At 42.0% G+C, this 27,642-nt stretch overlaps 1 protein-coding gene across 3 annotated transcripts; it reads right to left on the bottom strand.

Annotated features, from left to right (window-relative positions):
- Nucleotides 1-2,180: 2,180 nt before the first annotated feature.
- On the bottom strand, nt 2,181-22,358 carry MACIR (macrophage immunometabolism regulator). 3 transcript variants are annotated; one of them, XM_070465872.1, is made up of 3 exons: nt 22,171-22,358; nt 15,457-15,546; nt 2,181-4,662 (listed from the first exon to the last, which is right to left on the bottom strand). In XM_070465872.1, the coding sequence occupies exon 3, from the start codon at nt 4,637-4,639 to the stop codon at nt 4,016-4,018; it is 624 nt and encodes a 207-aa protein (XP_070321973.1). In that variant the 5' UTR covers nt 4,640-4,662; nt 15,457-15,546; nt 22,171-22,358; the 3' UTR covers nt 2,181-4,015. The 3 variants fall into 3 exon arrangements, with proteins under 3 accessions (XP_070321973.1, XP_070321971.1, XP_070321974.1); XM_070465870.1 differs by lacking the exon at nt 22,171-22,358 and adding an exon at nt 20,910-21,373; XM_070465873.1 differs by lacking the exon at nt 22,171-22,358 and adding an exon at nt 21,159-21,373.
- Nucleotides 22,359-27,642: the final 5,284 nt, after the last annotated feature.

The following is a 27,642-nucleotide window of genomic DNA, read 5'->3' as shown; positions in this document are numbered from 1 at the left end:
TACATTTCCATGTATAATCCTTTTATGTAAAAGTTTGGTGAAGAATATCCTTCCGAGTGAATTAGACTTAAGGTCAATCACAGACCGTGTTCTCCTCCTCTTTGAACTAGCACACAGTAAGAACCCTTTCGCAAGAGTATTTGTGGCAACTTTTAAACTTTTCCCAAAAAGCAAAAGCATCAAAGCACTTTGTTCCAGAAGTGACCCAGCCACTTAAAGATGCCACTGTCTGTGCAGCAACTCTTTTCTCCCAGTAGACGCTGCGATCTTCTGTTTAAAGAGTTCCCTTTTCTCATCCTGTGCTCGCCCATAAATCTGTAACATCCCAGACAACCCCAAATCGGGGTGACAGCATTTGGCAGACTTGGTTTCAGACTTTTCCTCTGAAACCATTTAACAAAACCTGGCACGAAGTCCTTTCACGATGGCGAGAATACAAATTCGACATCCAGCCCCACTCCTCGACTAGAGTAAAGCAGCGACTGAGGGGGTCCAGCAAACTCAAAATAAGAAACCAAACCCCTTCTTCTTTTGGTTTGTTTCTAGGGGTGCTCTTCCTCAGCTAGAAAATTCCTGAATGTTTTTCTAAGGTATCAGGAGATCCATTTCATAATTGTAAAAGCACACTACAAAACAGAAGGTGTGTCCTTAATGGCTGACAACCTCCACTTCTAGCTTTATAATCATATTTATTATATTTCCAAGGCAATCTTCCTCATCAATGTCCACTCCCCTAATCAAATCACATTGTTTAAAAAGGCAAATTCACTTAACGCTAGCTGCCCTCTCTCCATTACAGTAGCATATGCCTTGGCTGTCTCTCTGCCCCAGCTCTTCTAGTACATTCATGCTGACAGGCTCACCTCCTTTCTGTAACTGAGAACAAACCACTTAGGCCAGAGTCATTTCAAAGTTCCCTTAAAAAAACTTCATGCTTATAATGGAATAAAAGACTTCCCAAGACAGAAGTCTGTTAGAATGAGAAAATAAGTAAAACTAGGTTGCTTTTCTCAAGATCTCAAGTAATACTCTTTCTTTAGTGAAAGGTCGACTTGCCTGTTAAAGTTAACTTAGAATCTTCTAAAAGTTCCCAACACCCCCAACACTGAAATCATTTAAAATAGGCATCTCAGGGAGGGAGAAGACGGTGAGCCACGTGTGGGCGCCGAAGGGCCTAAGGGGGAGCGGGCAGGACTCGGTGGGGCTCAGCCGTAGCCTGGCTGAGCCCGAGTCAGGAAGACGTGGGCTCTGAGCGGGCTCACGTCTCAGTCCATCCCCATGGTCTTCTCTTCCTCGACTGCTGACTCCGGAAGCCCAGGGACCGGAGGTGCCCGTGCGGCCAGACGGAGGTCAAGGACCCACAGGGGCTCAGCTGGCACTGAGGCAAGGCTGAAGCTTGCTCGCGAGCCAGCTGAGCCTCTAAGAATGGGATTTTTGCTAAAAAAAAAAATTATTAAAAAAAACTTACGTGACACTGCAGTGCATTTTAAGATAATATCAGCAGGTATATGATGGCCAAAAGTATGCTCTGTTTAGCACAGAACAGCAAACTGAATGAAAATGGAGGGAAAGCACAACTTAAAAAACAGAAATCATATTAAATGGCTAAGGAAAATGGGATTCCCCCCCTCCCCACCACCCCCAGCTTAAAAAGATCTAGCCAAACCTTTTTTCTTGATGGGATAGCACTACCTACTACAGGATCACAAGCACTAAAGTACAGGGAAAGTAAGAGCGCTCTGCAAACACAATTTGAAAACCACTGGCCCTAAGTTTTGAAACTCTTTCCAGGACACCAAACTTTAAATTACATACATTTACTAATCGGATAATAGTAAATATATCACACCTCAAACTTTTAACCCCTCTCATGTTTGTTGCAGAGTTTCACACCTGTCTTTAAGTAGAAACAAAACAAAACAAACGGCTATATATTTTTATTTAGCTTAAGAAATTATGTAGGTGCATGGACAGAGACAGACCTCAGTCACACAGCTGTGTGACCAAACATACATCATTGCCATGAATACATCCTTTACCTTGAAATGTGAATGAGCACCAAAGGCAAAATTATTATTTTAACAAAAATGGAATCTAAAAATAAGTGCTTCAGAGAATCCTTGAAAAGAAAACTGGCCTGTTGATCCAAGTGGACCTCGTTAAAGCACAACACCACAATGTGTGTTTACATCACCCTTTTATTTCATAGTTAGAAATAATACAGTCCACAGGGTAAATCATCAATAAATAATGGAGTTTAATCATTAAACGTAAAAATCCCAACTCTTTGGCATCTGACAGGATTCTATTTCTTGTCAAACTAATGACTGTATAGATATAGTTAATCTTAGTGATCATCCATCGATACAATATGTTACAAAGGTGCAATTTACTTTAAAATGTACAACAGCTGAAAATTTCCACCAAGAAATCTGAACAACTCTGTAAGATATGGGCCAACTACCCCAAGGTTCTTTCACATGATCTGCCTCAGTGGAAGTTTAATAAATGTTGATTAAGAGTTCCTAGGGTTTTCTAATACTTATTCTGCCCTAGAGTGTATCATTCATTCTGGTTAAAGAAAGTCACAAATGCACCAGGAATGACCCACTCATTTAATTAAAAGGTGTTCTTATTTTATAAGCAAGATTGCTAACACCTTAGAAACTAACAGCCCCAAAAATAAAATTTAAAATAAGCAGGTCTATGCTGCCAGAAATGCCAATTCAGTAATAAATTGCACCTTCAAAAGTCAAAAAAGAAAAAAAGAAATATCAATAGAAACTTTTACAAAAGGTAGGTTACATACATTTTTTTTCAAAATATATTCAAGAATAGTTGAGCTGTATTTGTTACTAAAGCCAGGGCATTATTTCTTTAGCAACAAATTAAACCAGTGCAATTGACATAAATTGTTAAGTAATCCAGGATTAACCCATTAAAACTGTAGAAGCACTTTAGGCTCCTGCACTAATCCTAGAAACTAGAATTTCAATGAGTGCCTGTGCTGCACAGAACTAAAACTGGAATGATCCGATGCCATGCTGAATGGTATCACTTCATACTTAGTTTAAGCATTCGATAGTAGAAATCATGAGTTTCTCTTATTAGAGTTCCATTCATTTACAGAACATTCAGATGCAAACAGTATTTGCCTATAAGCCACAATTTAAAGAATCCTTTCCATTTTAAAGTTCCAGATGAATTTTAAATTAGAAAATAAGCACTAAAGAAACTTTTTCAACTTATGAAAACTTCATATTGGAAACTTTCCGGTAAAGCTTCCCCCCACACGTTGTAAAATAAATACTTTGTATCCCAAATTTAATTTTATTAAGACACACTTTAATAACGCTATAAAGAAATATTTTACAGCCATAGAGATCAATAACTTTCCATGCGGAAATAAAAAATTCATTGCTCAATAATATTACTGAGGCAAGTGAAGAAAGATTATTCTCTTGTCAATCTGAAATGTTAATTTTTTCAGTGCAAAACCAGTTATAAAATATTTAAACTCAATATTTAAAAATAAAAAGTGGTCCAATTTAGCAATGTTCAAGTTCTAAATTTCATAAAACAAATCATTACATATATTTTATAGTAAAATACAGAGATTAAAGAAGTACTTGAGTACTTAAGATATAAATTTCTAATGAATCATACCAAGTCAGCAACAACCAAGCAGATAACATTTCCAATTTGAGTATCAGAATTTTAAAGATGATATTACCGTACCAAAGCCTTTTTTTTTTCCCCCTAGCTAAAAAGCTATACAAACTAATGGTCACCCTTCTCTTTTCCTTGCAGTTGCGTGCTCTAGAATGATCTCCCCTCAAGTACCTGTGATTCCATTCCTGTATTCAAATTTTGATCCAGACAATTTGTATGCTCCAGGAACACTTAGCTGATTTAACCATCTATAATGTAGAGAGTCCTGTACAGGGTCCAACAGTGGAATTTTCTAGCCAAGTGTAGGCTGACCTAAACTGGTTTACACTCTCTTGCGAGCCCCTCATGTATTATTCCTAGCAAACACACGGTCCCCTCTGAGGGTTAGGTGTTGAAGCTGGTACTGGAGCACTTCCGTGTCAGCTGGCTCCTTGATGTTCATTTTATCTAGATTGAGGTAGTCCAGAGATTTGGAGTGAGCCCTCTTACCTTTAAGAAGACAAAGAGGCAGAGGCCCGTGGAGGGCTTTATAAGGTTCGTACGGTAAAGATTTAGTGCACTTGTCTCCTGAGCTGGGCATCCGCCTCCGCCTCCTGCCGTTGACAGCCGGAATCTCGTAGGGCTGGTAGTACCTACTTCTGGTTTTGTACAAGCGAGAGGAACGAGCAAGTCCCACATCCAGCTGTTTGGAGCGCAGGGAAGGCACGGCTTCTCCCTTGCTCTCCTCAGCCCCTGTGCGCTTCTGGGCTAACTTCAGGAGCTCCTCACCGGTCGTGAAGCCGACCAAATAGTTCGAGTCCATGTGCAGGATCTGGTAGCCTGACACAGTCCGGCGCATGGGCGAGCACGGCGTGCTGGAGCAGCGGGGCTTCTCCGCCTCCGCCTTCCCCGGGGAGCTGGCCTCGGCCACAGGCAAGGGCAGGGTGGCCAGGGCACTTCTGGACTCGCCATTAACATCGACTTCCATTTTAGGCACACGTCTGCACACTCCTGAAAGCAGACAGACTCAGATTAGAAGGGTATAACGCCCAGAACCTCGGGCCAAGCCGGATCGTTTTAGAAGGCTCCGGGTGCTTGAAATCACATGGGCCTGAAAAACAGCCAATGTACAACGGGCAGATTTTTATGTATGTTTATTAAACATTCCACAGCTGGCATGAAATTACTTCTTCTTTGCCTTCAAGAATTCAAAGGCAGATTAACATCATCTCATGGAGAGGCAAAGAGAAAGCAACAATACTTCTCTAAATACAGCACTCCATTCAATCACACAAAGTTTATTCCTTGATGTGATTATTCAGCAAATTAAATACAGATCCCAAATGAAGCAAATAAAAATAATCATGCACAATTTCACAAGAATCCACAAAATATTTCCGACATGAAAGTTATCTTTTAATTTTTCAACTGTGTTTAAGGGGCATACAGTAAAAGATAAAAGTTGATCAATTTCTCCAAAGAATCCAACTTAGACCTAAGAAAGTTTTTCAAGGTATGGTGGAGTCTTAAGGGGAAGGGTCCCACAAACCTTATCAATGTTCCTTCTTCCATATCTCCAATTATTTAGAGAAAATTATTTTGTAGTTTAAAAGTTAATCCTAAATCCAATAAATCAGGCCATTTTTAATATTAAACATATATAAAAATCAGATGTTATTTGCCTATTTAATCATAAAATATACCATAGATTTGACAGCTATTTTATTCCGTAACACCTAAGACACTGAACTTTGGAACAGTTTAGTAAATGGCAGAACAATTCACAATAAATATTAATATTATTCATTACAATGATCATATTACATAATTTGGAAAGTCTCAGCAACAAAAAGTATCACAAACAATGACCAGCTTCCTAGAAACTCATAATTAAATCAAATTTTGAAAAATAAAATACAAAAGGAAACTGACAATGTCACTTCTGATAAACTTTATTTCTTCTTGATCTTCAATCTGAAGTAGATAGAAGTTTTAAGTCTCAGATCACTCTTTAAATTGATATCAACTAATAATGTCAAAAAATAATGAGATTTTAAGATTAAATATTTACTGAAAAAAGCTATTATATTAAGTAATTCTCACAAATCCCGTTGTAAAACAAATAACCTTTTCCTAATTGAATCATTTCTAAAATTTGGTTTAAAATACAAGCAATTAGAAAGTTTAAAAAAAAAAAACCCAACTTTATCTCTTCATTTACATGCTATGTTTCCTTTTTCCTTCATTAGAAAATAAATAAACCAAGGTTATGAAGAATTGCCAGATGACATCCTAGTCTCATTATGGTCCACACATTTCTAGGACAACTGAAAAATAATATCAAGAATGATTCCTGGGATAAAGCAAACACCAAAGCAGATCCATATAGTTTTGCTTACTTAGTTTTTACTCTAAATCTTAGACTATTTCCAATTTTAATTTAACCAAATTATCTTAGTCCCTCTTAACACTTCTAGATTTAAAGTAATTGGCTTTATTCTGTTTTACTGATGTAAAAATAAATTTATATTTAATCGAATCATTTCTCTATTGAGAGAATGGAAATAGGAGGTGACTACCACCTGCTTTGATATGTATGCCAGAGCCTAAAGATTTCTCATCTAATAAACTTTAGAAAACCATATAAAGCCTCATCAGATAGTATGCTGAACAAACAAATGTTTATTCTAAGCCAAATGACAAATTAATCCTTCCTTTCTCACTAATTTTGATTCCAGAAAGAGCACAAGAAGACAGATGCAAAGCCTCCAACATCCCTAACCTGAGCAGCAGCTACAGGCAAGAAGTGCTTGTCTGATATGTCATTCTGAAAGAGGAGAGGAGGGTTCAGTGAGACTTAAATAATCAGGGCTGTGGGGGAGATGGAGGCCAGGCACCCCGCCCGAGGAGAGGCCCCCAGGGGGGACGCTCAAGCCGTCAGTCCACACTGAGTGACGCACTGCTCCAGGTTCCTTCTGGACCTGGCAGTCCTCAACAGCCCACGCATTCCCACCAGCCACCCTACCACGTTCCCATCTGGTACGTTATAAACTCCCTAAAATCCATGATTTCACACCCCACCCATTCTGAACTGGAGAACAATTCAAAAAGAGACTAAGAAGCTGGAAGTCATCTTATTAGCCCCTTAGTGTACAAACTGCTAAGCAAGCTGACAATGTACAAAGTCACAGTCAAGAAGAGTGAGTGCAGCTTTCTCTCAGCAATGCACATATCACAAGTTTGCTCCCTCATTAGGTCAATCCTGCTGCATCAAGGTGGAGAAGGCAATGGCACCCCACTCCAGGACTCTTGCCTGGAAAATCCCATGGACGGAGGAGCCTGGTGGGCTGCAGTCCATGGGGTCGCTAAGAGTCGGACACCACTGACGACTTCACTTTCACTTCTCACTTTCATGCACTGGAGAAGGAACTGGCAACCCACTCCAGTGTTCTTGCCTGGAGAATCCCAGGGAGGGGGGAGCCTGGTGGGCCGCCGTCTATGGGGTCGCACAGAGTCGGACACGACTGAGCGACTCAGCAGCAGCAGCAGTAGCTGCATCAAGGAAGAACAAGAGGGATCTCTTTGAATCTCTAGAGGGTGAGGATAATGAATGGCAAGATACAAAGGTTTGAGAGAAAAAGTCAGAAAGTATACATGAGCTTGAAAATCAATACCAAGGAAATCAGAAAAGTGAAGAGAGTGAGTGAGGCTAACTATAAAGGTCAAAATTTGATGTGACAAAAAATATACACTACTTTTAGATGAGTAACTATGACTGGTTAAGTTCCCATTGGCCAAAACACCATATAAAATATCACTTGGCTTGGGCAAAACTATCCAACAGGATCTTCAGATATCTAACCTGATAAGATAATGATTTAACCTAGATTGTCAAATAGAAGCTGTGGTTTAAGAACTCTGGAAATTTCAACCAAGCAGCCTACTATACTTTAAGAAAACCTACATTATGTAAGAAAACCTACTAGACTTTTTAAACAACACACCCTCTGTAGAAAACACTGCTTAACTAAAAAGTTTTTTTTTTCTATTTTTCTTTTTTTTTTTTTCATTTATTTTTATTAGTTGGAGGCTAATTACTTTACATCATTGCAGTGGTTTTTGTCATACATTGAAATGAATTAGCCATGGATTTACATGTATTTCCCATCCCAGTCCCCCCTCCCACCTCCCTCTCCACCCGATCCCTCTGGGTCTTCCCAGTGCACCAGGCCAGAGCACTTGTCTCATGCACCCAACCTGGGCTGGTGTTTCAAGAGAACAGTATCGAAACATGTATATTATCTAGGGTGAAACAGATCACCAGCCCAGGTTGGGTGCATGAGATAAAAAGTTTTTTAAAATGCATTTCCAATATCCTCTTGGGCTTCCCTGGCAGCCCAGTGGTAAAGAATACACCTTCCAGTGCAGGCTATCTGGGTTTGATCCCTGGATTGGTAAGATCCCCTGGAAAAGGGAATGACAACCCACTCCAGTATTCTTGCCTGGGAAATGCCATGGACAAAGAAGCCTGGCAGGCTATAGTTCATGGGGTCACAAAGGAGTTGGACGTGACTTGGCGACTAAACCACAACAACATCCTTTTAGAAAAATATTTAACCTAGTAACTAAGAATCAAATATGCAGATGACACCACCCTCATGACAGAAAGCAAAGAGGAACTAAAGAGCCTCTTGATGAAGGTGAAAGAGGAGAGTGAAAAAGCTGGCTTAAAACTCAACATTTATAAGATCATGGCATCTGGTCCCATCACTTTCTGGCAAATAGATAGGCAAACAGTGGAAACAGTGACCAATTTCATTTTGGGGACTTCAAAATCACTGCAGATGGTGACTGCAGCCATGAAATTAAAAGACGCTTGCTCCTTGGAAGAAAAGCTATGACCAACCTAGACAGCATATTAAAAAGCAGAGACATTACTTTGCCAACAAAGGTCCATTTAGCCAAAACTATGATTTTTCCAGTAGTCATGTATGGATGTGAGAGTTGGACTATAAAGAAAGCTGAGTGAAGAATTGATGCTTTTGAACTGTGGTGTTGGAGAAGACTCTTGAGAGTCCCTTGGACTTCAAGGAGATCCAACCAGTCCATCCTAAAGGAAATCAGTCCTGAATATTCATTGGAAGGACTGATGCTGAAGCTGACACTCCAATACTTTGGCCACCTGATGCAAACAGCTGACTCACTGGGAAAGACTGAAGGCAGAAGGAGAAGGGGACAACAGAGGATGAGATGGTTGGATGGCATCACTCACTCAATGGAGATGAGTCTGAGTAAGCTCCGGGAGTTGGTGATGGACAGGGAAGCCTGGCATGCTGAAGTCCATGGGGTTGCAAAGAGTCGGACATGACTGAACAACAACAAGGATCAATACTCTGTAAAACTTCCGAATCAGAGTGTTGCTGTACTGAAACATGAGAGTGCTCGTTTTAAAGATTACATGCATAATAGCTGCTACCTGCTGAACCTCTGATGACAATTCTAAGAGCTGGAAAACTGAACTTTTTAGTTGTAAATCAATACTTCTACTCCAAACAACTGAGTATTCTCAAAACTAACAGCTCTTTGAGGTGGTTTCATGGTCTCTGCAGCATACTGTCTTATATACAAGAACATTTTCAAACTTCGACATTCATGTAGGAGCATGAATGGTACAATCAGAACCCTGCAAATTGCTTAGATTAAAAAAAAAAAAAAAGATCCTTTTTACTCACATATTGCCCTTCTAAAGATCATCTACTGTGTGGCACTAAGAAAGTGACATACAGGCTAGTCAATTGGCAATTGAACATTTCATATTTGGCTGGGTAGAAGCATAACCTTTCATCCTCCAATGTGACCAGAAAGAAAACTTTTTATGTTATTAAGCTGCCCAAGAATTTCCAGAAGAGATTTAAATATTGGAGCAAGATTCTGAGAGCAGTTACACAGTCAATGGTTAGTTATCTTTTCAATGGGCAGAAGTGGTGCAGGTACTATCCCATCTGAAGAGGAAGAAGTACCCCCCCAACTCTTAAAAAAATAGAAACAGGGATGACGTGAAGGACAGTGAAGACTGAAAGGTCTCCAAGTCAGCATATAGGAATGTTCAATAATTTTCACTGCAAAATTTCTTCTTAAAAGGCAGTTATCAGGAAATTCAACTACCCTGACTACATCGGACATAACCTGTATTAGCAGGACATTCTTCATAAACTGCAATGAAAGCTCTGCTTCCAGGTTTGTTGTTAACAATATTCATGACAAAGCATTCTGTTTTATATTCTAAGATAAACCTTGTATCCAAAAAACATACTGCCAAGATAAACAATCACAAAGCACTGTCTGTAAATACCGCAGGGGTGTGGCCCAGGCACCACGCCCACTGCACCAGTAAGAATACACGTGAACCCAGAAACCAGACCCAAGGCTCACTTTGGCACTGCGGAGCACTACAAATCAGAGACCAACAACAGAGGCCTTTAACAGCTCCCGTTAATGCCTTTCATACGTAGTTTAACCAGAAATAAAACCTGCAAACAGAAAACAGGAAGTACTGTTACGGTACCAGAAGCAGCAATATTCTGTGGAACAGAGTCGAACAGAAAATGCAACAAGCATAAAAAAGCCAACATGTAGTTGAACAATACTTTTAAAACTGAGTTTCATAGACAAGTACTAGGAACAACAACAAATTTTTTAAATGACACCTAAGGTCTTCAATAGCAAATTCCCTCACAATCCAATCAGTAACAGAGGCACTGAAGTATATTTATACAGCATACAGAAGACCTGGCAATGTGCACAGGCCCCACTCTGCTCCTTTGAAATATGGCTGATTCACGTTGAGGTTTGACAGAAAATAACAAAATTCTGTAAAGCAATTATCCTTCAATAAAAATATAAATTTAAAAAAATGAAATATATGAGATTCAAAACTAGACAATGCTAGACAAGGAAGCAGGGTTTCCCTGATGGCTCAGTTGCTAAGGAATCTGCCTGCAGCGCAGGACACTCCGGCTCAATTCCTGGCTCGCGCAGATCCCCTGGAGAAGGCATGGGCCACCCACTCCAGTATTCTTGGGCTTCTCTAGTGGCTCAGCTGGTGAAGAATCCGCCTGCAAAGCAGGAGACCTGGGCTCGATCCCTGGGTTGGGGAGATCCCTTGGAGAAAGGAAAGGCTACCCACTCCAGTATTCTGGCCTCAAAAATTCCATGGGCTGTCCATGGCGTCACTAAGAGTCAGACACGACTGAGTGACTTTCAGTTAGTCAGTCAGTCAGACAAGGAAACACTTTATTTACTAGGAAAATGTACACAGTGCACATTCTGTACATTTTGAAAACACTGGGTACAGCATGCATTTGTGAAATACAGCTGAAACTAAAACAAAGGTCCAGAGCACGACACACACATAGGAAAACCTGGTGCAGCAAAGGCAGCCCATTCAAAGCCTGGGACAGAATGGCAACTACTCAGTTCTGAACACCCTCCAAGACACCGAGCTTCCTATACATCTGGCACCAGGAACAACATTTTGAAAATATAACTGAGATGCCTCAGCTCCTTAGACTCGCTCTCCAAAGAGCTGGTAAGTTTCACAATTACTATATGAAGAAGAATTCTTTTTTGAGAAGTACTGCATTCTAGGAGTGTTATAAAATCAGGCTTATCAAAAAAAAGTCATCCTCAATAATCAAGAAACTGCTCCAATATGCTTGAACTGTTTTTTAGCAACACTATTTAAGACAAAACAGATGTAACATAACTGTTTAAATATACAGAACAAAAATACCATGTGAATAAAGGATATCAGTCCTGAATATTCATCGGAGGAACTGATGCTGAAGCTGAAGCTCCAATCCTTTGGCCGCCTGATGCAAAGAACTGAGTCATTGGAAAAGACCCTGATGGTGGGAATGATTAAAGGCAGGAGGAGAAGGGGATGACAGAGGATGAGATGGTTGGATGGCATCACCAACATGAGTTTGAGTAAACTCCAGGAATTGGTGATGGACAGGGAGGCCTTGCGTGCTGCAGTCCATAGGGTCGCAGAGAGTCGGACACGACTGAGTGACTGGACTGAACTGAAAATCCTTTTCAAGAGGTACTTGAAATGAACCACTCAGAATAGAGTCATTCCTTGGGAAATAAGAGTCCTTCTTAAGCATGACTAGCATCAGTCCAGTGGTATCTAGAGCCATCTAGTTTTAGTGCCAGAATCATCTAGGAGTTCACCTACGTGGAACCTCTGATTACAGCGAAGAGGACACATAAGCTGTTAGGCAGGGACCTGCCCAGAGCCAGGAGGGCAGGCCCAGGTGTCCCAGCTCCAAGCCCCCAGCTCCTTCAGTATTATCACACTGTGCCTCTAGCACATGGTTCTCAAATGTGTCTACACACCAACACAGCCAAAGGGCACCAATAAACACTGACTGTGCTCCACCTCAGATCTGTGATGTAAAGCATCTGCGATATAGCCAGGGCTCCAAAATTTTTTAAAGATCCCTCAAGTGATTCTGATATGCAGACATGTTTGGGAACTTGTCAGATAGAACTTATCAGATAGAAGAATTTCTCTCCTGTAAGTTCCCGCTTTCTTTTTCCTCATCAGTAATTATAGTCACATTAGTGAATATCATTTTTGGCTGCTTCCAACTGCTAACAACCTATCCCTAAGGCCTTCTAATTTACTGTTTCTAATCCAATGCGTGCTAAAAAAACATCTGCTAACCAAACTTGTTAAAACTGGATATAACATATAAATAAATCTGCACTGAATGGGAACTGGGTTTCTTCATCTGCACATACTTTGCTGTAGTTATTTTAGACTCTTAGACGCCTATGTCAGGTACAGCCACTTTAGAACATAGCTTGACAATTTCCTATAAAGTTAAATAAATGCGTACAAAACAACCCACCCGCCTTAACTTGTAGGTATTTACCTAAGAAAAATGAAAATATATGTTCACACAAAGACCTGAACATGAATGTTTATAAGTTTCATTCATGAGCCCGCGCACACACACACACACACACACACACACACACACACACAAAACTGGAAGCAACCCCAACATCCATCAACAGGGCAATGGATTAAGAGACTGTGGCCCAGGCATAAAATGGAATATCACTCAGCAATGAGAAGGAGCAAACCAGGATTACACTACGTGAAAGAAACAGAGAACCTTATACAGTGCGTGATTCCATTTATATGAGATCCTGGAAAAGGTGAAACTACTGGGACAGAAATCAATCGATGGCTGCCAAGAGCTGGGGCTGGGAGGAGAGGGAGGACTGCAGAGGAGCACAGGGGAATCCGGGGGGACGAAAGCATCATACGCACGGACACTGCACAATGGATACACTTGTCAACATCACCAAACTGCACCCCTTAACGGGTGAGTACAAACATCAGACTTCAATAAACCTGAGCTTTAAAAACGCCTGTTAAACCACAGCAGAGACATTACTTTGCCGGCAAAGGTCCCTACAGTCAAGGCTGTGGTTTTTCCAGTAGTCATGTATGGATGTGAGAGTTAGACCATAAAGAAGGCTGAGCACCAAAGAATTGATGCTTTTGAACTGTGGTGTTGGAGAACACTCTCAAGAGTCTCTTGGACTGCAAAGAAATACAAACAGTCAATCCTAAAGGAAATCAACCTTGAATAGTCATTGGAAGGACTGATGCCGAAGCTGAAACTCCAATACTCTGGCCACCTGATGCAAAGAGCCAACTCACTGGACAAGACCCTGATGCTGGGAAAGACTGAAGGCGGGAGGAGAAGGGATCGACAGAGGATGAGATGGTTGGATGGCATCACCAACTCGATGGACATGAGTCTGAACAAGCTCTAGGAGATGGTGAAGGACCGGGAAGCTTGGTGTGCTGCAGTTCATGGGGTCTCAAAAAGTTAGACATGACTGAGTGACTGAACTCCACCGCCACCACCAAGGTTCTGATGGCCCTCCAAATTTTAAAATTCTTTAAAATCATTCTGGAAGTCCAGTGGTTAAGACTTCTTGCTTCCAATGCAAAGGGTCAGGGTTTAATCTCTGGTTGGGGAACTATAATCCCACAAGCTGTACAGCAGAGCCAAAAAAAAAAATTCTTTCTGATACCATGTAATCCCAGAATCTGAAGGAATCTTTTTGAGTGAAGAGAAGTGAAATGTTAGTTGCTCAGTCGTGCCTGACTCTTCATGACCCCATGAACTGCAGCCCACCAGGCGCCCCTGTCCACGGGATTCTCCAGGCAAGGATACTGGAGTGGGTTGCCACTGCCTTCTCCAGGGGCTCTTCCCGACCCAGGGATCGAACCCGGGTCTGCTGCACTCAGTTGTTCAATCCATGTTTGAACATCTTCAATGACAGGTAACTCACTGTCTCCCTGGTTGGTTCATTTCCCCTCTGGCAGCTCTGTTAGTATGTCTTTTTATTTATATCTATGTGGAGGGGGCGGGGCTCAGTCACGTGCAACTCTCTGTGACCCCATGGACTGGAGCCCACCAGGCTCCTCTGTCCATGGGGTTCTCCAGGCAAGCATACTGGAGTGGGCTGTCAGTTCCTTCTCCAGGGGAGCTTTCCAACCCAGGAACTGAACTTGGATTTCCCACATTGCAGGCAAATTCTTTACCATCTGAGCCACCAGGGAAGCCCCGTTTATCTACATAAGTTCATCTATAACTATGCACACATACATATGCCCACATATATGTACACCGTATGGAGAGAGGCGGAGATAACACAGACACACATTTCTGTACTTCTACTCACTGCTCCTTTTTGTGCTTTACTTCAGGGGGAGACGTTAATGATCCAGTCACATCGTTTCTTACTCAATCATCTCTAAAAGTACTTTCTACTTATAGTTAAACCTCTTGCTCTTTGCCTCAAAATTTTTCTCTTTCCCTCAAAATCTCCTGAAAATTTTAGTTATACTTCCATTTTTCAATGTCTTAAAATACATTTCATAAATTTGACAGGTTGTATCTATTAAATGAAACAGGGTGTTTGTTTTTCCCTATCATTCTTTTGAATCATTCTGCTACTAACTGCTAATCTGGAAATCACTTATTATGAAACTGCTTTTTCAAAAGCTTATAAACACTCTATGTGATTCAAAGCAAAGACCTACAAAGATCCTGACCAAGCAGAATAACACACCAAAGCATGAAGTCACACTAATATAATTTTTTAAATGCTAAAATTATTAAAATTTTTCCCCTTCAAGGACTTGGAGCCACAAGGACAACAATGTCAGTCCAGATACACAGACACGCTGGTAAAAGACAACAACAGCACTGCCTGTCTTTAACAGTTCACATCCACGGTGTGATAAAACCAACGTCACACTCGCAGTGAACTTGGAAACAACTACCTGAAAATGACACTCCCTTCAGTCACCGGTTTGCCATTCTTTACATGATGATACACAACCAAACTTTCTGCAAGCTGTTTCACCAGTCTTTGGAGACGAACATTTTTTTTAAAGCTTTCCTGAAATCAGAGCAACTACCTCTTAACTACTATATTTCAAAATATTATTCTATGAAACCTCCTTTATCTTATAAGAATAAAAAAAAGGAAAATCTATTTGATCAAAATATCAGACATTTCAAATATAATAACATTAGCATTTTGTAATAATAATTTCAGTTCTCACCATTAAAAATTTCATACCTATAGTATATACATTTACAATATACTGACATTTCATATTCATCTGGTTTATATAGTCCTTAAAACACAGTATAATATTATGTTCATACAACTGGTTAACAGAAAAAGCAAAATATAACTCACCAGCCTAAATCCCAGAAGATGTCACTGTACAATTTCCAGTGAGTCCCAAGGGAACACAGGCATAATAATTTTTCTGCTCTACTCCAGATACTAAACATGAAATATAAAAATAAACCTTTAATTTAACAAGTAACACAACTTATAAAGCAATTATAACAATTCTAATTGCAAAACAGGACGAAACTAGCAGAAGGTACCAATACCAGGTGCAAGTTACATAGAATACAATATTAATTAATTTCAAGTTTGTTCAGCTAAACCTCAAACACTGTATCATGCTTGTTCCCCTGTGATCTGTTGCTTAAATTCTACCTGGAGACTAATAGTTGTTAGGTAGGTTAAATAAAGGGCCAAGAAAAATTAGGGGTTTAAAAGTCAGTTCCAAATCCTATGCATGTGTTCAACAGATGCACAGTATCATACCATGGAAAAAAATAATGCTGAGACCGGGTCAAAAGAAAAGCTCCAAGGCCTTGCCTTACTACGAACTCTGCCCCTTGACTTTGCATAAGTAGCAATTTTTAAAATGAGGACAAGCCCATCCTTCCTCCCTCATAAAGTTGTCATGCGAAAAAAATAAATAAATAAAGTTGTCATGTGGATGAAATGAGAGGTGGATGAACGTGTTTTGCATGCAGTAGAGCCCTTAGGAATGTGTGATATTATTATGCAATTAATTTTTGGTGTCTACTCCTTTTAGCCATAAAACAGCAACAATCCTCCCTAAGACTGCTCGGAGGAACATGATTGGAAGACTCATGGAAAACACTTTTTTAAAAGAGAGCAACCTGAAAAATACTTGTGGAGAGTTACTGCTGTGCTGACAAGTTTCTAACATGGTTTCTGTGCCTTTCACCTCTTATCTGGGGAGGAAATGTGTAAGAAAATCTATCTTTATCTCCTCCCTCCCCAGTTAACTGGGTTAATTTCTTGAGATAAAGAAAACTCAAAACTTTCTTCCACCTGTAAAACTTTCTTTGGGTGTTGGGTTTTTTGTGGTATTTAACTTGTTAAGAGCCTGGTGGCTCAAATCAGCTGGAGATTCATTTTACCTACTTAGGTGCACAAAGCCTGAAGAAGTGGCAACAGTGCAACTTGTTCCCCAAAACATTTGCTCCTTTATTATCTTCCTTATCAGCAGGGAAGAGTTTGACCCAAAGGAAATGGATTATTACTGAATTAATAAAAGTATTTACCAGAACTATCATTCCCAGAAAACAACATGGTTACCAATCTTTGGAACTTCTTTAATTTTCAGACACTTTCTCTTTCATTTATTTTTTGCCATAAACTATTTTCAAACTGGGTAACCAAGAAACCTAGATAATTAAGTCTGCTTCACAAATGAAGCCTCTAGTTTTAACATAAAATGAATTACAATGTAACAAAAATTGTTATCTAGCAATAATTTTTTAATACAATTACCCTAAAGAATCTCCCCAATCCGAATGTTACAAAGTTCAAATTGATTTCTTATTTTAAGTAAATGGATTTTTAAAAACAAAGAGAAATTCTTAAAACTTTAAAAAAAAAAAAATTTAGCACTTTCTACAAGTCAAAACCATATGCCATTTATATCACTCTAACAACTATATACTACCATCAGGAAAATATTACCCCTGTTTTTAAAATATTTAATCAAGTAATACTATTTAGGAGTCAGAGCAAAAATTCAAACCCCAATTTGTCTGGCTCCAAAGCCCACTGACATCGCTTTACATACATAATGGCTCTGTTTAGCGATAAGGCCAGGTATGTAGCTTTTTACACAATACTCGTGTTCCTGAAAAATGTACATTAATTTAAGTGGAATTCTATTTTAAATATGTGGAGGGTTATTTTATTTAAAACCTGTATTGCCACATTTGTGACAGGGTTAGAGGGAGGTGACTTTAATTACTAACTCTAGGGTTATTTTCAACATGAAAAGTGTTAGAATTCTACAGCATATAGATGAGAGTCTTATACAAAACCATTCTAAATCGTGAACCCTTCCTCCTTAGAGCTTATAAGATTTTTTTTAAGTCAAAAATTCCAAGGCAGGAAAAAATGTATCAGTCAATATTTGCTGGTTATGTGGCTGGATGCCACATACAGAAAGACATCTCCACTTAATTTTTCAGGATTACGTCTATCACAAAACAAGACAGATTTCAGTTAGACTTCTAGAAATCTTCACTGAAAGCCCAGAAATAGGTACATTAGAAAAATCAAAAACTGCTCAAATTTCAAGTAAAAGTAGTTTTAGAAAACAGTCTAAAATCTCAAACTTTCATATAATGTGCACCATATTTCTGGTGACAGGTTCTTCTTTTCAAGCTTTCAAATGCTTTGGGAAAATATATTTTCCAATATTTTTTCAAGACCAAAAGGAAAACCAACCTAAAACTTAATTCTGGATTTGAAAGCAGAGGAGCTTTAAAGTAATTATCCAACTCTTGCACTAGAGCTGATGCGGAAGTCTAGGAAATGGTTGGTAATTTCATAGTAAACAAAGTGTAGTAACTGATTATCTCTATTAAGCCAGTGCCAAGCTAAAAATAGAATCCAAACAGAGTCCAAGGGAGCAACACAGTGCAAAATCAAGGTGCAGGAACTCTGTTCCATTTTTCACTCATTTCAGACTCTGCTTACTGTTTGGTGTGTAACTGCATGCTATCTACGCACAGGTGCTAAGAGAATGATGAAGACGATGAAAAAGAGGGAAAGAATCTAACATAGAACAAGGTCAGAAACTAGTATAAGAAGATAGCTTCTTTAAGAGATTGCCTATAAGCAACTACACTCCAATCAATTTTTTTTAATTAGAAGAGATTACTTATAAAGGAACCTAATAAAAATTTAATAAGGATTTTACTATCATCTCCCATTAGAAACAACTAAAAAACTATAATCCAAAAGTCCCCAAAACACAGTTCTCCAAAATAACACTTCAGAATACCTTAAAATCTATAAATCTCAACACCTGCAATTGATTTCGGCCAATGGTTTGAACATGAAGCTTTGGCAAGGTTATTAATGGATCCCCTCTCAAAAACAGACAGAGGGAAATGAACTCATGGGAAATTCTTACAAGATGGAATCAACACTGCATAAAAAAATGAACGGAAGTAAACAGAGCAAAGGTTAGAGTATATAAACCTTCAAGCTATAAGCAGTTGCTACAAACAGAAAGTCCTGTGACGTTATCCTGTAAGCAATGAAATTAGGAAAAAGCAAGCCTGGCCAAGAGCTACCCATAGGCCTCTAGGTCAAGGGTGACTAAGCAAAAGACACCCATCATATGACTGCAGATTGAAGCTTCTACAAACAGAAAAGTTTGCAAATATAAACTAGCAAGTGTGTCAAATTTTCTCAGGCAGGTGACAGATACCATCACAGGAAAAAAAGAAGCAAGTTCTTCAAAAGTAGGGTTGACCATATGTCTCAGTTCAGAGCCGGTACCCTGGCAAAACTATTCACAGCCCCCCGCCTTTATCTCTCAACCGTGTCCCAGTTTGGTAACTATACTGTTATCCTACTCAAAAGTAATATATAACAATGGAATGGCAATGAATTACAAAAGAAAGACCCTTCTGCTCACACAGTGGCTTTCCTTACAGTTTCAAAGAATATTTCTTTGGTTGCATCCACTCAGCCATTCAACTACTCATTTACTCACTCAACAATATTTCTCGGGTCTTACTGTGTGCCAGCATTGTACAGGTGCTGGTGCAAGAATAAAAAGTGAAACCTGAAACAAGAGGGGAGGACAGACAAACATGGAAATATATAAATCTAATACACGTAACAACAAACTTGAACGGCATTGTGAACCTAAAGAAGGGAGTGATTTTCCCAAAAATATAAAAGGAAATTTCAAATGGAAATTTTCAAGGCCACACAAAATTCCTACACACAGAAAAGCCACAAATCTCGGACTTCACCATAGATCTATAAACAAAATAGCAATATGAAAAAATTTAACAGAATATAACTTCTAAACATCATAAGGTTGTAAATATCAAGGCCAGCATATAGCCTTCATGAATTTTGGTAAATAAATCTCACAAATCATTAAAGATTACACTATGAAAGCAAGATAAATTTAAGGCAAAGAAAACTGGTAGAGAAGAAGTCATTGGTTCTAATTCTGGCTCCCAAAACAGGAAGGGAAAAAAAATGGAAGCAGGCAGTTCCCTCAGAGTGTCTATTTGAGGAGAGATCAATAATGAACAGGACTTGGCAAAAAAAATAAAGCAACTTTAAAAGTAACAAAACACTGCAGAAATAAAATGGCTTAACTGCCTAAGCACAATACAATGAAAATAAAACGGTTAGCTATGTTCATCTTAAAGCTTACTTTAAAATAATCTTACTTTTCTCTTTGCAACTTATAAAAACTAAATCATCAATAATTTTTAAGAGTTGTTAAAGTAAGGTGTGACTTTTCTGAAACCATCCTTGACCTTACAAACAAATCATTAACCACACCAAACTAGACAGACAACCCATAATTGGTTCAGAAAGAAAAATATGTGTTTCTCTTTCTAATATCAGTTCTTTTAATAGCAAATTCCTTAAAAGGCAGCATTCATTTTCATTTTATTTCTACTAGTAGAAATCAAAGCTAGATTACCAGTGTGTTATCATTATGTGAAATCATCCTTCTACTTTTAGAATTCAGTTTCACTACACATATGACTGACAGTAACCAAACTATAGGTCTACATGCAGTCTTTACAAGAAATTTCCCCTTCAGGAAACATAACTGAATTGGGACAGGTGTACACTATGGAATTGCCTAACATTCCAAATGAAAGCTTAAAACCAAGAACGTATCTTGATAGGAATGTGACGAAATCAGAGCTCTCTCTGGAGGAAAAACTGATTTCCCCCCAGAGAATATAAATCAGAAAAAAAAAAAAAAAAATCCCGTATGTAACGTTGTGTTACTCCCACAACACTAAATACTTTTAAGGGTTAATGTGCCCACTAGCACTCCAAAGTATACAAAATGATACACAGAAAGTAAACAAAATCACTGACCATTATATAAGGTCAATAAACACCTTCTATCTTACATCCTGGAAGAGTTACTACTAAACAATCTCATTTACACTTAAATAACGCAAGCAGAAGCATATTCTAAACAGTTCTCATCAAATAAAGAGGTCTTTTGGGCTTGTTAATCCTTGTATTTCACCCTGGTCATTTTATTAAGTCTATAATGCATGTACAGTTACATAATGAAAACACTGAGAAATCTGTCAAATATTCATGAAGTGTAATTGCGTAAGCATAAATCACGATCTTGAATTAAGAAAGTACCAAAAAGCTTCACCATAATAACCAACACTGTATTTTGAAACGACTGCGAAAATAAACTTGGGGAAGAGGTCATTTCTATCTCCCTAGCGTCTAATCTGCTCCACAGGGTTTTTAATAATAATAATAATAATTAGGCAACTTACAACTCTCAACTGCAGTGTGGCTTCTCTGAGAAAAACAATGCAAAATGAAGAGTCTAGAAGCGTCAGAATCGTTGGGCAAGACACTGCTCTTTCGGCTAGGAGTAGCAAGCACACGATAAAATGCCTGCATTCTTTCTCTTTCCTCGAATGATGAGAAAGTTCCCAGCCCCAGTTCTACCTGAGCGCCCCAGTCGGACCACAGACACAACTCGAGCATCTCGGCTCGACAGAAAACAATCGGTAACCTACCCGGGTGCCAACCGGCCCGGCTGGAGCAGCACCCAGCCCCTGAGGATGCGAACACCTGCAAGGGGCCGGCGCCGCGGCCCTCGTCCCTGCCGCGCTCCCCATCTCCTCCCCGGCAGAGATGCGCAGATTCCACCACTAGAGAGTTTGGCAGCTTCACAATGGGGCCCGCCACCTCAAGGTCTGACCGCCGCCCGCCCTGGAAACCCTTCCCTCCGCCTCCCGCCGGGCCCAAAGGCGACAGGTGGGGCGAGGGCAGCGATGCCCAGCGCCGTCTGCCGCGTGCGCTCCCGGTCCCCACGCGAGCCCCGCGCCGCCCCGGCTCCCGGGCGGCCTCGCCACCCCCGAACCCCCCTCAGGCCGCAGAGCGGGCGAGCGGGCGAGGCGGGCAGGCGAGATAAGGCCCCCGGGCTCGCCCCGAGGCGCTATCTGGCCCGGGCAGTCGCACCCGGCGCGCGGCCCGGGCGAGCGGCCAGAGGCGCGGCAGGCCCGGGAAGGGTGCTGCTTCTCCCCGGGGTCCCGGGGCCCGCCGACCCCCGGGGCCCGCACGGCGGCGGCGCCCACTGGCGCCCCGCACCTCCCCGCCGGGCGCACGCCGCGCGCACCCGGGCGCACGCCGCCGCCGCCGCCGCGCCCTCCTCACAAGCGCGGCCCCTCGCCGCGTCGCCGACCCCACCCCGGGGCCCAGGAACGGCGGGCTCCCGGCACCCCGCCGGGGCCCCGCGCCCCGCACAGCAGCCCCCAGCCCCCTGCTCGGGCGCCGGGGAGCGGAGCGGGGGCCCGACCGCCGAGGCCAGGGCGGCGCCCACCGCGGAGGCCGCCCGGCCCCGCGCTCCTCAGCGCCCGGCCCCGGGCACGAGGCGGAAGGAAGGGGGCGGCGCCGCCGCTGGGCGCTGAGCAGCCAGGGCTGAGGCAGCCTCCCCCGCCGTCCCCCGCCCCGCCACCCGCCCGTCTCCACGGCTCCCTTTGCCGCAGCACAAAAGGCTGCAGGAGGCGCCGGCCCCGCGCAACCTACCAGCGGCCCCAGCTTCGCCGTCTCCGTCGTGCCCGGGGCCGCGGAGACCGCGAGGCGGGCGGCAGAGGCGCGAGGCTGCGGCGCTGAGGCGGCCGGTTCGAGCCTGCCGGTGCCTCTCCGCGCTCCCGGCGCGCTCGGCGCCAGCTGCCGCCCGGCGCAGTCCCCGCCTCCTCCCCGCCGCCGCCGCCGCCTTCCCGCCCTCCTCCCTCAGGCCGCAGAGGCGCAGCCCCGTCAGCGCCGAGCCCGCCTCCCGCGCCCGGCTCACACGCCCTGAGGAAGGGCGGACCCGGGCGGGAAAGGCGCTCAGGCGCTCGTAGGGGGGGCGGCCGAGGGATGCGGGGAGCTGAATGGGGGCGGCTGAGGGGGGCTAAGAGGGGCGGGGGGCGCTGAGAGGGGGGAGGGCTGCGGGGCCTGAGGCGGGGTTGAGGGGGCGGCTCAGGGGGAGGGGGGCGGCTGACGGGGTCTGAGAGGGGGAGGGGGGCTTAGCGTGGCGGGGGGCTCAGGGGGGCGGTTGAGGGGGGCTAAGAGGGGGAGGGGCGGGCTGGGGCGGCCGAGGGGGGCTGAGAGGGGGAGGGGGCTGAGGGGAGGCTGAGAGGGGGAGGGGGGCTCAGGGTGGCGGGGGGGTGGCCTGGGGGGCTGAGGGGGAGGGGGCGTCCCCACACCCCCCTGCCCGGTCCAGACCCGGCACGAGGATGCAAGCGCTCCCCCCTCGCAGGCCTGGCGAGGCGCAAGTCGCCCCACTTTAGGCGGTGTTCGTCCTGAGTCTCCGCTTTGAGGACGCGGCGCTGAGCAGAACTAGAGAAGAACTAGGAGAAACCCGTGGAACGACAGACTGTAGGGTCAACCTGGGGAAACTGCTGACTATCTGGTGAATGTGGGGACGAGGGGCAAATTCAGATTCTCATTGGATGAGCCGCTCTTCGCCTCTTCAGACTTGATGTGCTCCATGCTTGTAATAAATGCTCTCCTGTGATCTTCTTCCCTATTCCCAAGGCTTGTGCATCTCCTCTATCAAACTAGTTAATAGACTCAGAGATAAGAGGAGTTGCTGACATTCATTTCGCTCTCACTACGTGCCAGGCCTTTTTGCATGCATTTTCTGACTGAGAGTCCACAACAATTGTGTAAGAGAAGTGACCGATTAATTATGAACTGCATTTTAAAGATGCAGAAAATGTGAGTAATTTTCTCAAGGTCACACACACAAGAGCTCGTTGCAGAGCCGGGTTTGAACCCAAGCCGTGGAAACCCAGAATTGTTTGTAAGTGTTGCTAATTTGCGTTTCTGTCTCAATCCAAGAGAGCTTCTTGTTGTCGTTTTTTTGTTTTCTTCCTTTTTTTTTTTTTAACAAAATGTCTTATCTGCACATAAAAAGCATAATCTTGGTGTAAATTAATACAAATTTAAACAAATGTTGATTCAAACTTGTTCCAAAATCTATATGTGCCCCTGGAATGATAAGACAAATCTGAAAACCCTTATTTCAACAGTGATGTCTGCAGCTAGAGCCGGCGGGCTCTAGCTGGCTCCTCAGCTAGAAGACGTTTTATACTACCTTGCCTGTGCTGATACTAAGTCACTTCAGTTGGGTCCGACTGTGCAACCCTATGGACTGTAAGTTGCCAGGCTCCTCTGTCCATGAGATTCTCCAGGCAAGAATACTGGAAGGGTTGCCATTCTCTCCTCCAGGGGATCTTCCCAACCCAGGGACCGAACCCTGACCTCTTTCATTTCCTGCTTTGGGAGGTGGGGTCCTAACCACTAGCGCCACCTGGGAAGCCCTCTTACTAGTTTATGTGCCCTAAAATACCTATGGGAAGATCATAGAACAATTTTAGGAAAATATAAATTATTTTCTTTCTGACACAAATTATGTATAATTTCTCAAATACAGAACCTGGCATGACATAACGTGCATTGAATAAACAAATAAATTACGGACATTTCTTTCATCAGTACTGTAGGAGGACACCAAACACTATTTCAGATGATAATATTTGACACAGTAGTGTATTGTTCCCATGATCATTCTCATAAAATCACCTACAAGACATAGTATATTTTATATTCAGAAACTTACTTTCATTTTGTTCTGTCTGAAATCGTGTAACCTTTTCAGAAGAATGCCTTGTTCTTGCCCTTTGCTCTGGAAGGTTGGCAATGTTCTTTGGCCGGAGCGGTAAAGTTTTGATTTGCCCTTAATTTTATTAGGCTCAAGGCTAGCCGGCTTGAGAGGGCGTTGTGTCCAAATTGCCTCCCTCCCTGGCGGCACTCCATTCCCCCACCCTAGCCCTGACTCCACTCAGTCGAAACTTCAGTGGGCTCTTGAGTGTCCCACACCCAGTAAACCAATTCACCAGGCAGTTAAAGGCTGATCATAGCTTTATGTGTGGGTCCTTGTTGATGTGGGTGTCCCAGGTGGCGCAGTGGTAAAGAATCCGCCTGCCAATGCAGGAGACACAGGATCCCTGAGTTGGGAAGATCCTCTCCAGTATTCCCTGGAAAATTCCACGGACAAAGGAGTCTGGCGGGCTACAGTCCATAGGGTCGCAGAGTCAGATAGAACTGAACACACACGCATGCACTCGCTGATGTGTCTATGGCACCTAAGCCTGGGATTGGGTACTGTCCTAATTCAGATCAATCGTGGCTTGTGAGGGCTGTGACAAGGGGGTATCTTGGGTGGGGGGTAAGGCTCAAAACTGAGGTTTCCTATGTTCTGCGATGATCTGTTCAATCTATAATGAAAAATGAGATGCTAATAAAAAAAAATTGGGTGCAAATGAAGATTAACCTTGTGTTCTGAAAGGCCTTCTGAACCTGCAGGGTCAGATACTCCATCTCGAATGCCCCTTTTGTAAGTTGTATCTTTGCCTCAATGCTCCTTCCCCAAAAATTACTTTAAAATGATGGTTGTCAGGAATTCCCTGGCTCGTCCAGTGGTTAGGACTCCCGGGGTTCGATCCCTGGTCCAGGAACTTAGATTCTACAAGGTGCAGGGTGAGACCGGAAAAAAAAATGATGGTTATCTGGGAAGGAGTATACATTGGTATAAATAGCATTGCCTAGCAGTCAGTTTGAGAGATCAGGAGAACTACGTGATCTATTTGATAACAGCACAGTGAATGTAAAGCAGAAACTACAAAGCCAGGTGTGCAAGAAATGCCACATCACCACCTTGTTTCAGGCAGAGGCTAGCCTGGAAAATAGAGACTACTTCAGATTTTTACAAACAAAGACCATTGATGCAAGAACTCAAGACACTAAAGGTGGTTAATGAGGTAGTCCAGAAATTAGCAACTACAGCTTAACTGGAGAAACAAAGGGAGAAGGCAGGGTTTCTGGAGCCCAGAGGCCACCCTGGGGGACAGTAAATGTTCTATATCCTGGTTGTGCTGTTGAGCTATGGTATAGTACTATATAGTACTCTAGTGTAAATTACCAATGGGGAAAACTGGGTAAGGGGCATATGGATCTCTCTGTATCCTCTCCTATAACTGCATGTGAACACATAATCATCTCAAAAGAATATGTTTTTAAAACCTAAAGGAGTTTAAAAGCAACACATCTGCATATTTAGAACATACCTCTAGAAGCATAGCCAGGAAGTGAAAAACATTAGTTGCCCTTAGGAAGGAAAACCTGATGGCTGGGGAACAGAGGTAGGAAATCAGCTTTTTACTATATATATATTTTGTATATTTTGAATTTTGAACCATGCAAAATAAATGCCTAGTCAAAAAATAAAAGTTTAGATCAGTTTTAAATTCCTCGGTCAAAACTTGATGCTTTTGAATTGTTAACAGACATTACACTGTTACTTTCTATTCAGAAATTACATAAAGGGGCTTTTTTTTTTTTAACCTTTCTAATCATTAACCTACTATAGTATTCAAGGACCTACTATATAACACATGGAACTCTGATCAGTGTTACGTGGTAGCCTGGATGGGAGGGGGATTTAGGGGAGAATGGATATATGTGTATGTATGACTAAGTCCCTTCACTGTTCACCTGGAACTATTACAACATTGTAAACTGGTTATATCCCAATGCAAAATAAAAAGGTAAAAAAAAAGCCTAGTATATTACTGCAATTTCTCATTATTCCCAAATAGCCAAAATCCTTCTTTTTTAATTATAAAGATTCACTTTTGTATATGCAATCTTTTCCAGAATAAAAAGAGTTTATGGAAAAATCTTTTTTCCTATTTGTTACAAGAGCTGTGGACTATTTTTACATTTATGGGTCAATTGACATTCTACCTTGTCAACAAATTACTTTACAAGAAATGTGATAAAATCAAGATAGCCTGGAGTTTGAAATCATATAGTCCAGGATTTCTAGTCATGTGACCTTGTTAAAATTATTTAACCTGTATTTGTTCCCTCAGCTAGAAAACAAGCATAATAATATCCATTTTTTCTAGATTGCTTTGAGTATTCATATAACCTATATACAGTACCTAATACAGGATAGTGACTCAGAGCTACAATTACTGAAAGCAAAAAGCTTAGTTGCAAAAAAACAGAGGCCCATCAAAATAGCTAAGGGTGGGAACATTTTATGGACACATATCTCAGAAGATAAGGGCAGGAAACAAAAAGTAAACCAACCTTGTGGAAGCTTAAAAGTTAGCAGGAGCTTAGAAGTCTTTTCTCTCTATCAGAGCCTTCATTATCTGCGTCTTTGTCATATTCAACTTCTCCAAGAACAATATTGGGGGTGAGGGTCTCCTTCAATAAGGAAGTAGCAGGTACTACGGAAGTCTATGCAAGGGGCACCTAACCTTACCTTGTTGAAGCCATTGTTTAAATAACAATGTAATAATGCTCATCTTACAGTGAAAGGATGTCTTTAGAATAGAGACATAAGGTAAGATCACATTTTTCTCTTATGCGACAGATTCATATTGTTTTCTGTAGATCTTCATGCTTCTGTTTATAGTCATTTCTGACTTACAGAAAAATTTTCACTGGTATCTACAAACATACAGTTTCCTTGAGCACAAGAGTTAAAGCCACTGTTCTCTGACACCTCCAGCAAGTCCATCTCCCCCTTTTTTGTTTGGTTTGCCTTGAAAGTATTTGTGGCATTCAACCCATTCATTTAATTTTCATCTTTAGCTTCTGTTTCCACCTCTAAAACGTAAGCTCCATGAAGGTGAAAGTGAAAGTGTTATTGGCTCAGTTGTGTCCGACTCATTGTGACCCCATGGACTGTAGCCCACCAGGCTCCTCTGTCCATGGAATTCTCCAGGCAAGAATACTGGAGTGAGTAGCCATTCCCTTCTTAAGGGGATCTTCCCAAGCCAGGGACTGAACCCAGGCCTCCCATATTTCAGGCAGATTCTTTACCACAGATGTTTTTATTTCTTTTATTTACTGCTCTATTTCCCAGCACTTCAAATGTTCCTGGCACATATTAAGCACCTGATAAATATTTGAGTGGAAAAACGAATCCCTCCATTT

The sequence above is a fragment of the Odocoileus virginianus genome, chromosome 3, assembly GCF_023699985.2.
Source record: "Odocoileus virginianus isolate 20LAN1187 ecotype Illinois chromosome 3, Ovbor_1.2, whole genome shotgun sequence".
Lineage (NCBI taxonomy): Eukaryota > Metazoa > Chordata > Mammalia > Artiodactyla > Cervidae > Odocoileus > Odocoileus virginianus.
The sequence above is the reverse complement of the archived record's forward strand: the minus strand, read 5'-3'. Positions and strand labels throughout refer to the sequence as shown.

Bases quoted from the DNA above. Each gene is read 5' to 3' on its own strand.
- MACIR (XM_070465872.1), bottom strand. From the start codon at position 4,639: ATGGAAGTCGATGTTAATGGCGAGTCCAGAAGTGCCCTGGCCACCCTG.